The sequence below is a fragment of the Ixodes scapularis genome, unplaced genomic scaffold (assembly GCF_016920785.2).
Source record: "Ixodes scapularis isolate PalLabHiFi unplaced genomic scaffold, ASM1692078v2 PGA_scaffold13__105_contigs__length_92229423, whole genome shotgun sequence".
NCBI lineage: Eukaryota > Metazoa > Arthropoda > Arachnida > Ixodida > Ixodidae > Ixodes > Ixodes scapularis.
The window spans coordinates 91,662,283-91,676,050 of NW_024609839.1; the positions used below are offsets into that span (position 1 = coordinate 91,662,283).

Sequence of the window (13,768 nt, forward strand, 5' to 3'; positions counted from 1 at the left end):
TTGCTAAATGAATGTGAAGGAATCTGGACAAACACATTTCATACATAAAACTTTTTAGTAGACTGGAGTAAGGAAACATCCACAGAAAAGACTTCGTTTTTATACATTAAAACTAAGGAAATGCGAATGGTCTTATCAAACTGCGAATAATTACATGTAGCATACAACGTGGTGCGGTGAAACAAGAGCTAACAGATGCAGACGACACCCTGTGCTTCTGCTCCAAAAGCTGATCACAGCGCCAGTCCCAACGCGGCGGCTGCACTGGTTCTGCGCCCTCATGGCAAAACAATGTTCATTTTGGGCAGATGCATTTTGTCAGGCATGATACGCAGTCTTTACCATTCTATAACTATGTGGTTCAAGGGGGGTGTCATGTTTTTCTAGCGGCATAATGATAAATAAAGAGTTTGAGCAAAGGGGTAGTGCTTAAAATTGCACAAAAAGAGGAGCACAAGCATAAATTACCATTCATATTCACCACGAATTATACGCTCCTCACGTAGCACCATTCGGGAACAAATGTATTTCTATAAGTATCTGCATTCCGGAATACTTTTTCGCCGTTTTGCTGTCACATGCACACCTACATAATAGCTGCAGTTAATTTTTGCAATTTTGCTGCAAGGTTTTATTGTCAGATCAACATGTACCATATCCCAGATGTTTAATTTCTTAATACCCTGCTCATTAGGTAAGTCTTCCTCTAGTACGAAAGTGTGTTGCAGGGAAGCAAACCTGACAAAACTGCTGTTTACGGTACGAGTGCCTTCTCCACAGTGCACCAAAGCCTATCGAGAAGTGCACTCACCAAAGCTATAGTGTGGCCACCTCAACAAACTTAAAATAACGAGGACTATTAGGGAAATTAAGTGTACTGTCCCTGTTCGATACGAAAGTAAAATCAAATAGTGTGTTAGTCCAATCAATAGTCTATTTTTGAGAACAGGCACCATCCTCTACCATAATGATCCAGCAAGGTACCAAGCTCAGAGTAAATCTTATAGCCCCTTCCCCTGGCAAATGCCGAGCGCTCCGACCTAGCGGTCGTCGAGCGGTCGGCCTCCGCGAGCGATCGGTCACGTGATCTACCCCAGTGGCACGCGCTGCGGAGCAAATCGAGCGTAACGCTCCCAGCGCCACCGCTTTCGGAGCGTCTACCCGCGCTTTTTAACAGTTTCGGTTCCCTTTGCCACCTTGCTGAGAGAATGAACTCCGGATCGGAAGCACCCCAGGTTGTTTATTATGTGATCAACGGTGACCCCGACGGTAAGAGGCAATTTATTTTTCCTTACAGTTTTATAAACCCGATGAAGACAACTAGAAGTACTTGTACGAACCGTAGGATGCAATTAAGCAGAATACCAAACACGTATGCCGTAAAGCGATCGTCAGCTCCGAAGGCGATCTCCATCACCGGAGTATTTGGCGCGTTGTCTTCTAATTATTCCAGTTACTATTGTGTATATGATTTGCGATGTGACCGCTCGCTTATCAACTACTGCAAAATAATTGGTCAGCGGAGGTAAACTAAATATAACAGTTCTAACAGATGTAGAATTTGCACTTAAAGTACGTTCACGCAGTACTATTTTCTTACGTTGCGTTATATGTTACGGGCGCTTATGTCTGCGTCGAGTTACGACAGTCACAGAAACATCCGTGTATCGGATGTCGTGACGTAATTAACTCGCGGTTAAAACTACACGAACTATGGTTTCGCCAGTACAGACTTGAGCATGATGCTTTTCGTCTGCTAATGACGTCAAGTTACGACATGAAGTCACAGAACATCCGTGCATCGGATGTCTTGATCTAATTAACTTGCGGTCAAAATTAAGGAAACACGAACTACGTGCGTTTTCCAATAGACTTGAGCATGATGCTTTCCCGTATTCTTTTTTTCCTATACAAGTAAATGCGAATACTTCAATCTGTCAGGAGCTGTGCTTGGTTTCATATGGTGCTAAAACGATTTTGTTTCTGTCTAGCCACACCTATAGCTGCTATGACAATTGGCCCACATATCTAAGCTGCAGTATTTAAAAAAAAAGAAAAAAAAAAAAAAAAAAACAATTGTATGGTGAATGGTTGCAGGAATGTTCATTTCCTTTTGCAATTATTTTGATGCCACATTAATCAATGGTGCGCCCTACGATTCAACAGGAAATGACCACAATGGTGGAAGCTACGCTGGCGTTCTGCCTGTACCAGAAGAATCCGACGGTACGCCACAGAACTCCACACAGAACTCCAGTACTCAACGTAAGTCATACATATACCCATACAAAGTATACCCTTCACTTGGATTACAAAGCTTCATAAGTCAGTTCTCCGTGGCTGAAGGTATATGCTAACAGTGAATGCTATAGGATGTAAGTTTTACTCAGAGTGGTGACAAATTGGCTGCATGGTTAATGTTCCATGACCTTTTGCAACATGGGGCCAATTTTGCCAGTGCAGTAGTGAAGCTGGTCAGCATGATATTTTTACTTGGCAATTCGGCATCATGCATCCCATTTATGCCCCTTGAAACATTCTCGACAGTTTCTCGTAGTTGGTATTCAATTTCTGCTTGGACCTGTCACGGTCTTGCAAGCTTATTTCATTTACCGTCATTGCCAGGTACCCTATTCATGCAGAGCATTAAAACATTCCTTAATTGCATACTACATAAGAAACCCCACAAATATGCCGTATAAGCCCAGCACCTTCAAGCTGCATCGAAAGAATGCCCAGTTTATTAGGTTATTCAACAATTTTGTGTTTTTGTTTTCAGCTTGCATCTGGTCAGAAGGCGAATCCAAGCTTCTTCTTGCCCTCTACTCTCGATATTTCCCAGAGATTGGACCATTTAAACGTTTTAAGACAAGAAAACACATGTTTATTAAAATTGCTGAAGAGATAAATGAGAGGATGAACTCCCACTACACTGCACAGCAATGTGACACACGTTTCAAAACCCTCAAGAAAAGAAAAACCAAGGTTGTGGACAGCAATGGAAAAAGTGGAGCAACACGGCAACACATAGAGTTTGAAGAAGAGTTCAATCTCATCAGGGCAGCCGATGACAGTGTGGAGCCGGAAGTGATGATGGGCGTTTCTCAGGCCGTATACAAACAAACGACTCTACATGCACCAGCCTCCTCCACAGAAAATCCTAGACCATCAACATCAGCAGAATGTACCACCCTAAAAAAGCCACCCTGTCCACGGCAGAACCCTGAGCGCATGCGGCATATGGAACACTTTTTTTCAAAAATGGAGGATCTCAGAAAAAAAAAAGATGAAGCACGTGCCTGCAAGGAGGAAAGACGCGAAGAAAGACGTGTGGAGCGCGATCAGCGTAGAGAAGAGCGGGAAAAGAAGAGAGAGGATCGTGCAAAACAGCGTCAAGAGCGGCACCAAAATCTTCTTGGCATGCTGGAGCGAGTGCTGGACACCATGAACACTGCAAAGTGATTAATTTTATCTAAATGTTTCTCTAGCCCATTACACTTGATTATTCACGTTTTGTACATACCCTAGTTTTCTACATACTCCAGAGCATCATTTGTTATATATATACTCAAGATTATACATGTTGATTGAGCAATTAATAAAAACGTTTTGGTTTCAACACAATTTCATGCCTTAAATGATATTAGAAGGTAACATTCATGACAGAGTAAGTTACCCATGTACAGTTGTTTCCAAGGAAAAATATTTAGTGTTCTTTTCACCGCAAAAAATAAACTGCGTCACCGAACAATTGGTCTCTGCTCGATGTCGAAACGGAGGTTGCTGTTATCTGTTAAAGTTATGTCATTTTTTTGCTAATTTTAGATGTGAAAATGGAGTTTGCTTTAGGTAGCCGACACCCCTTATTACCATGTATTCGTGGGCCTCATACCGACCCCCCCTCCCCCTTATACTCCTTTTTCTCAATGAAAATTTCAGAAAACTGCTGATAACTTTAATAGCGACGGCAAAGTCTGAAACTTTGGCAACTTTTCCGGACCGCAGCACCATATTTGCGTGAAGAGTGAGCATTGATGAGAAACACAGAGTTAGTTTGTCGGTGAAAAAAACACGGTAAACGTTTTTCCCCAATGCCTGGCACTTGCATAGTTAGGTTATCAGGAGCTGCCTCAGGGCGCCATTGAGCGCTTGATGCCTGCGCGAGGAGCTCAACCAGTGGGGAAAAGGGATGAGACCAGCCTGTCCCTTTTAATGCGTCCGAGCACCCTGAGTGCGGCATCCGAGAGAGAGACGCCCGGCAGGTCCTCCTCGGGCGAGCCCCTGCTGTCCACCCTGAGCAACTCCTGGCGCCTCAGCTCTTCCACCTCAGCATCACGGATTTCAGTGTCCCCAGCATCAATGCACAAGTTGTGCAAGACGCAACAAGCAATGATAAACGTGGACATTCGGCGCACTGTCGGGAACTCCAGGTTTATCAGTTGCCTGAAGCGCTGTTTGAGTAGCCCGAAGGCATTCTCAATGAGCACCCTTGTGGAGCTCAACTTAGTGTTGAAGCTCTTCTGCTGGTTAGTTAATGTCCCATAATCCCGAAAAGGAGTGACCAAAGTCTCCCTCAACGGGTATGCTGCATCGCCAAGAAGGTGATACTTGCCCATGCAGCATAGAAATGGGATGATCCGCGACACAAACGATAATTTATAAATCCTTGAGTCGTGAATCTTGCTTGGTGGGCCCGTGAAAACATCCACAAAGCGGCGTCTGTGATCACAGATGCCCTGCAACGTCAGTGAAGTCTTGTCATGTCGATTGACATATGTTGACTTCACCTTGTTGTCAGGGCACCGGATGCCGATGTAGCTGCCGTCGACGCAACCCACGACCCCAGGAAAGCCTGAAACCTAGTAAAAGAATGTGGTATGTGAGCTCAAACTATGCGCTGTGTACTCATTCCCACCAAGTTCTAAAAGGAGAGATGCTATATGTAGTCTGCCCATCAAAGGAAATAAATTAATAAATGAAAGGTGGCCTTTTTATTTCAAACTTTGAGGCAGACCACTACACCAGTTATACAACACCTGTCAAGGGTCTTTTTGACAATGTAATTTTCTGTAATATATGCAAGGTGTGTAATCACCTGTACTGTTGCTTCAGTTTCTAGAAACCTGAAAAAACTGACTCGATGCAAATATTTTCATCCGCCAGAAATACACTGCCTTGCGGTTATTTTTAAGAAATTGCTACCAACTGCTGCAGTTCCCTTTTCATCTTCATGGAAACTTGCGAAAGTCCTTCTATTCTATAAATTTAGAAAATGCATTGTCAAGCTACAGACCCATCTTCTTAAATCACACTCCACTTATATGCAAATTATTAGAACACATAATCTACAAACACCTCGGGGAGTTCCTTGCATGCAGCCATATGTCGTATGCTTCATTGGTCGCCAGTAAAACATTTTTTTAACCAACTTTCAACCTTTAATTCTGGTCTGAACTTGCCATAAAGCATCCCCCTTGACATCCATTACTTATAATTTATGCATTAGCTTTGCTCTTCATAGACAGTTGCACGAAAAGTTTAGACAGGCAATGATCACCCCCCCAACTTACTGCCAGAACAAGTGGCCTCATATGATTTGGTTCAGATTATATGTTATCAATGTTTATCATTGCCATGCTTTAGGGTTGGCAAAGCACAAGGTGCATACTGAGCTCCAGACATGGTTGAAGTTTGCCTATTCTTGTACAAGTAGTGATTGTACTTTCACGAATCACTACCCAAATATTTGCCCAGGCAATAATTGCCATAAGCACAAATCGAGTGCTTACGGTCCTACAACACCGAAATCGACGTGACTGTGTCATCCAGTTCTGCAAAACACAGATTGAAATGAATAGTTTGCTTTTGTCCCTGAATTAACTTATACCAAAATGAAGCGCCTCGTCAGTGGCATTTCATGTGAGTATACTTGGGTCACACTAATGCCATTAAGTTTGTGTAAACTAATTATGTTCCCAACCTAGTATCATTGCATGCATGGCCTATTTCAAGCAATTTCTGACTGCCTTTCATTGCTCTTGTCTATTTGATCTTGTTTTGAACTTGTTCTGATTTTGTTCAATCATTTGTTTGTATGATATTATCTCTTTCTTTTTTGCCCCGCTCCTGATCGAAATTGTCCCAATAATATTGAAGCAGCAGGATACGTAAATAAGCAAGCTCACAAAACAAACCTCCTCAAAATCCTTGGCAAGGGCTGCCACATCGTCAGGAAAGCGGATCTCATCTGGAGCAATGCTGCACAGGAACTCAGCCACACGATTCAGGATGCGGGAAAGGGTGCTTTCCCCCATGTCAAAGCGGCCTGCAACATCTCGAATGCAGGTTTTGTTGCCAGCATACCTGCAGCGTAAATAGAGTTTCTTTGAGTTAAATCGCAGACGTTAATTATAATTTGTTATGATGCAGAGACAATATACTAAAATATTAAGGTGGGCTAGTTGGTTTAACTATATTGATATTATAAAGCGCAATAGCGCGGAGAAAGATTTTATTGTTGAAGTTGAAGTTCAAGGATGGATGTTGCCTTATTGCGTCAACCTGTGAGGTTGTCCACATTCTTACATTGTGTGATGTAGACTAGGCGCTTGACCTGTATAGTCTTTGTCCCTTTGTGTTGGTGGTGACCTTGAGATTGAGAGCTGGACTAAATAGACGAATTAGCGGAATTTGACACATCATCCTGTCTTTTTTTCTGTCTCTTCTACGTTTTGATGTTTCTTCTCTACTGTTTAAAAAGTCAGCTACAACGTTTATTTCCACACATTTCCTTTATAGGTCACAACTCCTCAAACAACGGTAATGCCAACTAACCGTTAACCCCCCACGGTTGTTGGCATTAGCGTTGTTTGGGGAGTTGTGTCCTCCTAGAAAGAAGACGCGTGATAATACATTTTGCAGCTGAGTCGGCTGAGTTTTGAGAGTATTGTGTTGTTCCAATTTTTGTCCCTATGTCTCAAAGTTGTTTTTTCCTTAGATATTGAAGTAATTGATGTTAGCAAAAAAAGATAATAATAAACCGCATTAATAAAAAGACGCAATGATTTGACTTTTAATTACCAAAGTCAATTTAATATGCTCAATTAATACATATATAGTTATCGGCTTTTAGTGGGTCTCCATTTCTTTTGTATTTTTTCGTGCTTCTATTTTGTGACCGCCGCGGCATATCTACAGTACAACTACCGTGCCAGTATATGTATGGGGAATATGGGCTGGATCGGAAATCGTTGGTCAAATCGGTCAATCTTTCTCCTAGCTACATTGAGACCTACAAAACATGTCTTACCAGAGAAAAGAGAGGATGCAAACTTCGGCGGTTTTCGGGTTGGACCCTCCGTGAATCGATCCCCTGTAATATACAGACCGCTCGTACCTCTCGATCACGGCGTAGGCGGGCTCCCGTTGGAGGCGAAAGTTGCGTCGGAACTGCAACACAGGGAGATGGTCGGTTCTGTAGAAGGGTGTGTACTTGGGCTAGTTGGTTATTCATGAATAGGAGGTAAAAGCGCTAAAAAACGACGGACAAGTTGAAGAATGACGAACACCACAGAGCGCTAACTTGCAACTGAAGTTTATTACTGAAAAACACGTACACATATATACACCGTGACATCAAAAAGACAAGTGGCAATAATGCCGCTTCATCTATCTAAGGTTAATCTATGAATTGTTTACTCTTTCGAATGATTTCAAATATGCCACCTCAGAGCTATACAGGTTTACTGAGGGAGCGCTGACACACTTGCCCTGATCGTACTTCAAAATAAAAAACGCCTCCGATATCTCTCTCGTTTTTTTGTCTCTATTCCGAGTTAAGATAACGGTGTTGTCAAGCCGTGGGACACACCCACATCTGTTACAGTGTACAGCCAGATTGCCCGAGGGTGATGATCTAACTGACAGGGCATGTTCCCTGAGTCTGTCGTTTATGCACCGACCCGATTGCCCGATTAGGTAAAAGGTGTACATCGGGCAATCGGGTCGGTGCATAAACGACAGACTCAGGGAACATGCCCTGTCAGTTAGATCATCACCCTCGGGCAATCTGGCTGTACACTGTAACAGATGTGGGTGTGTCCCACGGCTTGACAACACCGTTATCTTAACTCGGAATAGAGACAAAAAAACGAGAGAGATATCGGAGGCGTTTTTTATTTTGAAGTACGATCAGGGCAAGTGTGTCAGCGCTCCCTCAGTAAACCTGTATAGCTCTGAGGTGGCATATTTGAAATCATTCGAAAGAGTAAACAATTCATAGATTAACCTTAGATAGATGAAGCGGCATTATTGCCACTTGTCTTTTTGATGTCACGGTGTATATATGTGTACGTGTTTTTCAGTAATAAACTTCAGTTGCAAGTTAGCGCTCTGTGGTGTTCGTCATTCTTCAACTTGTCCGTCGTTTTTTAGCGCTTTTACCTCCTATTCATGGTCGGTTCACAGAGACCACACAACGAAGAAACGACATACCTCTTCATCCGAATAGGCGCGCACAACGTCTTCGACATAACGGGTTATCTTGGGCCTCTTCGCTGGCAAGGCGAACGTCTCGGCGAACACTTCGCCGAGAACGGCTGCCTCGTCGTCACTCGAGCTGGAGGAGCTTGTATCTCCGTCGTCTTCGTCGCTGTCGCTGCTTTCGCTGTCACTGCTGTCACTGCTTTCTAATAGACCTAAAATTAACTGCAACGACGCCAAAGCCGCAGTACTCTCGGTCGAGTCGGTCATGACGAGATCGAGGAACGAAAGCGAGCACAAGAAGAGAGCCTACCCAGCAAACGAAACCAAAAAGCCGCGAAAATCCCTCACTCCCTCGCCGGTCGCCAGAACGTTGAAATCGAAACTGAAATGTTGCGACTACAGATCGTACTCCTCCGAAAAAGCCTGCGCGGAGAACTACTCCGGACCGCTCGACGCGCTCCGCCACTTTCCCACGGAGCGGTTGGAGCCGCTCGGCGAGCGCCCCACTGGCTCCAGATCTACAAGCGGCACACGGAGAGATTGCTCGCATCTCGCGAGGGAAACAAGAATCCGCTCGGCGAGCGCCCGCCGAGCGCTCGCTATTTGCCAGGGGAAGGGGCTATTAAATAGCGAGCAAAAGTCTAGCTTTTCGTGCAGCGTTGGCACAAATTCATCATAGTATTTTGGTTAATTTTAGCAGCATATAGCAGGCTGGGGCCTTTGGTGCAGCAGTCACATCAGCGAGCCTTCCAAGAAGTATGAAGTTTAATTTGCTAACTGTTTCAATTGTCAGTCCCTTTGACACATTTGCTTTGCTTCAATGTAACCTGTTCTGCAGCATTATCTTGAACGAATGTTGCTGCCAGTGTTTTTGCAACAAGAATAGCATGAATGAAACGGATGCAAAAAGTTTATTTCAACAAAATAAGACCTACCACAAGCACAAAAAAAGAAATGAACTAAATGCAAACTAAAAAGAAAAAGGAACATTAACAACAACAACAACAAAAAAAAAAAAGAAGCTTGTTGGTCCGTGGGCATGAATGCTTATCTTGTAGTTGGAAGTTGTTTTCACAACTTCCTGACAGAAGCCGTTTCTCTATCCACCACCTTGGAGCACGCTCTCTAGCAGTCGGGCTCCTCCAAAAGACCTAAATTAAAGAAAAGAAAAAGATTAAAAGCACCATGCACCAAAGCATAAAAATTCAAATCACTAAGCTGTTCTTGTCTTGCCCCCCATAGGAATCAGCAGCTGTACATAGTACTTTTTTATGCTAAATATAAGGGAAAAAAGATGGTATTTGAAATGGAGAGGGCACTCTGTTGCAGATGATGAGGTGTGACCTCATAACCAGTTGCGAATTATTTCATTAAACTTAAGCCCCAACATTTACTGCGGTGTCGTGAGGAATCTGCTGATGCTGACAAGGTTTGACCAGAGGAAAATTGGCGACTCCCTCGCCGGGGGGAGGAGGCAGTGGATGACGTTTCTGTTAATGTTTTAGGCTAGGTGGTGGAAGCTGCCACCCATTATAAAGGGTATAGCTGTTATTATCTATCTATTAGTCTCGAGAGCAAGTTTTTTTTTTTTACAACAATTGTTATTGAAATTGTTGGCCATGATGAGTGTTTGAACACAATTGTAATAATAACTTGCAACTAATTACAGGGTCACATGCCTTTTCAAATATATCAGTCAGTTTTTGTCATATCAAACTCTAATAATGAAAAGTAAGAAATATGCAGGTGGAAACATAACAAAGGTAAAGAATAACAAGAATAAACATAACAAGGGTAAATCATACCTGCCAAGTTACCCGTATTACCCGGGAGACTCCCGAATTTTGACCAATTTGTACAATTGCCAGAAAAATCTCCCAAAAAACTCAAACCCCCCCCCCCCTTCCCTCCTCGCACTTAAATAAGTGGTTTTTGCCGTCGTAACAAATGGCTGCTATGATAGCGAGGCGCAGCAGTTTTTCACTAGCATGAGCAGTGCAATATAAATATAATGAAGTTGTCTTCATTTATATTTGTTATCAATCTTTAAAAATTTAAAAAACATCTACCCCCCCCCCCCCCCCCCCCCCGCTTAGAAATTCTCCCGGATTTAGTGTTTCCGAACTTGGCGGGTATGGTAAATAAAGTTCAAGGTCTTGAAACAGTCATTTAGGATAACCTCTGCCTATCCTTCTGCATTCCAGTGACAATACACCCTCGACTGCATGCAAACTGTATGCCACAATTAGGTTTTCTGCCTAGACAGTCCTCGTGAAAGAGGGATGGACAACCTGCACATTGAATAATGCCAACAGCACCGGCACAAAGCAGAGGCTGCCTGCACAAGCAATGAACAGCGTAAGCGAAGTCTTTTGGTCGCACTTGAGAAACAATAAAATTTATTATGGGAAAGTCTTTTGTCATTCCCTTTAGAATGCAGTTTAGTAAATGGGTCCTCATTGACTGTTGTCAGAAGCTTACAGAGGTAAGGTCTTTGCCGGATGCTATGTATTGCATGTTAGCTATTGTGAATAAGCCACAATCCAGAGTGCCGCCTTGACTTTGTAAGCCACCTCGGTGGCTCTAAGGCGAGACCGCTGGCCTACGGATCCCCATGTGGCGGGTTCAAATCCCGGCCGAGCTGCCCACAATCTGACGGAGGCTTATTGCAGAGGAGGCGCCGTGTAACCGAGCTTTCGGTTGCACGTCGAAAGATCCCCAGGTGGTCCAAATTAATCCTCAGTCTGCTGGGGTGTGCCAGATGCCCGTCTTTGGTTTAGCACATAAAACCCCCAAATTTGACTTTGACTTGGCCTCGACTTTGTGCAGGTTTTATAAAAACATTTATAGTGGCCAATTGTAACCTCAGAATGCTGCACAGTTGCTTGACAAAATCAGGAGGAACATTGTCAATATAACCATATGCAAAGACAGAGTTTGGAGCTGACCCAATGTTTGATACTGATAACCAATGCAGTGACGTGATCGCTCAGTCGTTTTGGAGCAGCTCTTGGAGCAGCCAAAAGAACTTTTGGAGCACAAGCGCACATTCCATTTTCATTCATAGCACTGCAAATATTACATTAAGATTCATGTGTTGACCTGTCCAACTAGGCAGAGTCTACTTTGCCTTCTCACTTATGTGCAACCTTTTGTTATCATCGATTGCACAGCAGGATTGATTTCCTCAAGCACAAAACTAGCAGTTTACTTGCACGCAGACGCACCAGACACGGTGACAAGAAGATGACAGATGAAGGACAGCATGAATTGTGGTGAATTGTAAATTTAGGTATGGAATCCCAGTGAAATAATGCTAAAATACAATAATTTTGAGTGCCTAAATTTGTTTCCTTCAAGTTGTAGAGGTTGTAATAAAACTGCAGTTCTGAATACAGAAAAAAAAGCACTCATCATTTGATTATGAAACATCAATTATATTTTGTACCTAGAACTTCACAACAAAAAAACAAAAAAATGACTGCATCTCCACATGGTGAATGATGTTGATTGGGGCGAAGCTCTCGGTGGTGCTGATGATACTGATCTTGTTCATAGGTAGTGCTGATGGTGCTGATTTTTTTTTTTATTGCTCATAGGTAGTGCTGAGCTCTGGGTTGCGTTGGTATGGAATGTGTGGCATGGAACGTGGTTATATACGCATTTGACAGCCGCCCTCTCGTCTATAAACGTTGAGCCAATGCATGCAAAGTTTAACGCAATTATATATGCATTTGACCGCAGCGCCCTCTCCTGTATAGACGTTGAGCGGCTACCTGCAACGTTTCGTCCATGTCATCCTCAGCTCTCGAGTTACTACCACACCTCAGAGCACCTACTCGTCCCGCAGTCGTGGCCGAGTGGTTAAGGCGATGGACTAGAAATCCATTGGGGTCTCCCCGCACAGGTTTGAATGCTGTTGACTGCACAAACATTTTTTCTTTGTTTTAAGAAGACAGATGGGATGGCAATCGATGTGAGCACGGATGCCGGACATGGCTAGACCCTAAGGAGCTTCGCCCCTAAAATTGGCCTGTAAATGATAAATATGCCTTCTTATAAACAACTCCACCGAACTTGTTAAGGTTCTTCTCAAGCTTGCATTCTCTACTTCTGGTAATTTAGCTGCTAATTCACTCACACCTAGATAAGAGTGACCACTAAACAAAAAAGTTGGCATAAAACATTAACGTAAAGAAGAGTCCACATAAATATATTTGCAATACTGAAGTATCCTTGCTAAATCTAGAATTAGAAAAAGATACCTCCACGATACTGCACTCAGTCTATCATACATACAAGCCGAATTTTATTCAAAAATCGTCCAGTCTAGCTCTGGAGGTATGCTTTCCCCTTAGCACACAGGTGCGCTGCAGCGAAGCAAGCGACACTGCGGTTGTCGCTTCTCTGCAGTACACCAGTGAGCGGTGAGAAGCGCACTCAGCGAAACTAACCCGCCAGAACAAACACGAAAATTATTGCGGAACTTCCGAGTGTTAGAAATAGTCTCAAATAAAATATATTCTAGAAAATAAATGAGGTCTTGACAACTAGGCTTTTGGCAATTAAAAAAAACACTGGGTTTAATATAGTAGTCGAAAGTACAAATTTAGGCCATAGTTCCCAAATTTACAAATTTGGGAACTATGGTGGTTGCATACCACCATCGCACAATGCTCTTGCTCAGAGTCCCACAGGTAGACCGCTGTATAGTTCTCTCGCAGTGCTTGGTCTCGCCTGGCTGGCAGATGCCGCATCCGGTCCGACGCCAACCAGTTGTATCTTCATGGCGCTGGAATCCACGTTTGAGACCCCTGATGCCGAGGAGTCGGTGTTAACACAAGCCTTTAAGAACACAACATTCGTGCCCTCTGAGCTTCGTAGGCGACTTCAGGGATGCGCCCGGCAAAATAGAAGAAAAAAGGCAAAACACAATGGCACTCGCTTACACGAGTAATGTCTGCGTTTGATGCGAAATCAGACAGAGTTAGTATGTTATATGACGTAATATTCTAAAGATCTGCAAACTCTCACAATCCTATCGTTCCGGCCAAATTGAGAGTTGTTAAAATGAAGTTTTGGCGCAATGTTGGCCCGAGTTCCTCAGATTTTGGTCAAATGTAGCAAGATGTAGTACTTTGGCACAAGTATCACATCACTGCCAATGGTCTGGAACTCTTGTATGCAATAGCTGAATGAAAGCATCTCTCACCTGTTTGAATTTTAGTCCCTCAGCTAACAGAACAGCTTGAAAACCACCCCAATGTGGAAATGTTTTACGTGT

General features: G+C 43.3%; 2 protein-coding genes across 2 annotated transcripts; one reads left to right on the forward strand and one right to left on the reverse strand.

The window, feature by feature from the left end:
- Nucleotides 1–2,090: 2,090 nt before the first annotated feature.
- LOC120837298 (chromatin assembly factor 1 subunit A-like) lies at nt 2,091–4,115 on the forward strand. Its single transcript, XM_040206533.3, has 2 exons — nt 2,091–2,265; nt 2,780–4,115. The coding sequence occupies exons 1-2, from the start codon at nt 2,100–2,102 to the stop codon at nt 3,460–3,462; spliced, it is 849 nt and encodes a 282-aa protein (XP_040062467.1). The 5' UTR covers nt 2,091–2,099; the 3' UTR covers nt 3,463–4,115.
- LOC120837297 (putative nuclease HARBI1) lies at nt 4,115–8,924 on the reverse strand. The gene is made up of 4 exons (XM_040206532.3): nt 8,494–8,924; nt 7,310–7,449; nt 6,195–6,363; nt 4,115–4,859 (listed from the first exon to the last, which is right to left on the reverse strand). Exons 1-4 carry the CDS (start codon nt 8,749–8,751, stop codon nt 4,170–4,172), a joined length of 1,257 nt encoding a protein of 418 aa, XP_040062466.1. The 5' UTR covers nt 8,752–8,924; the 3' UTR covers nt 4,115–4,169.
- Nucleotides 8,925–13,768: the final 4,844 nt, after the last annotated feature.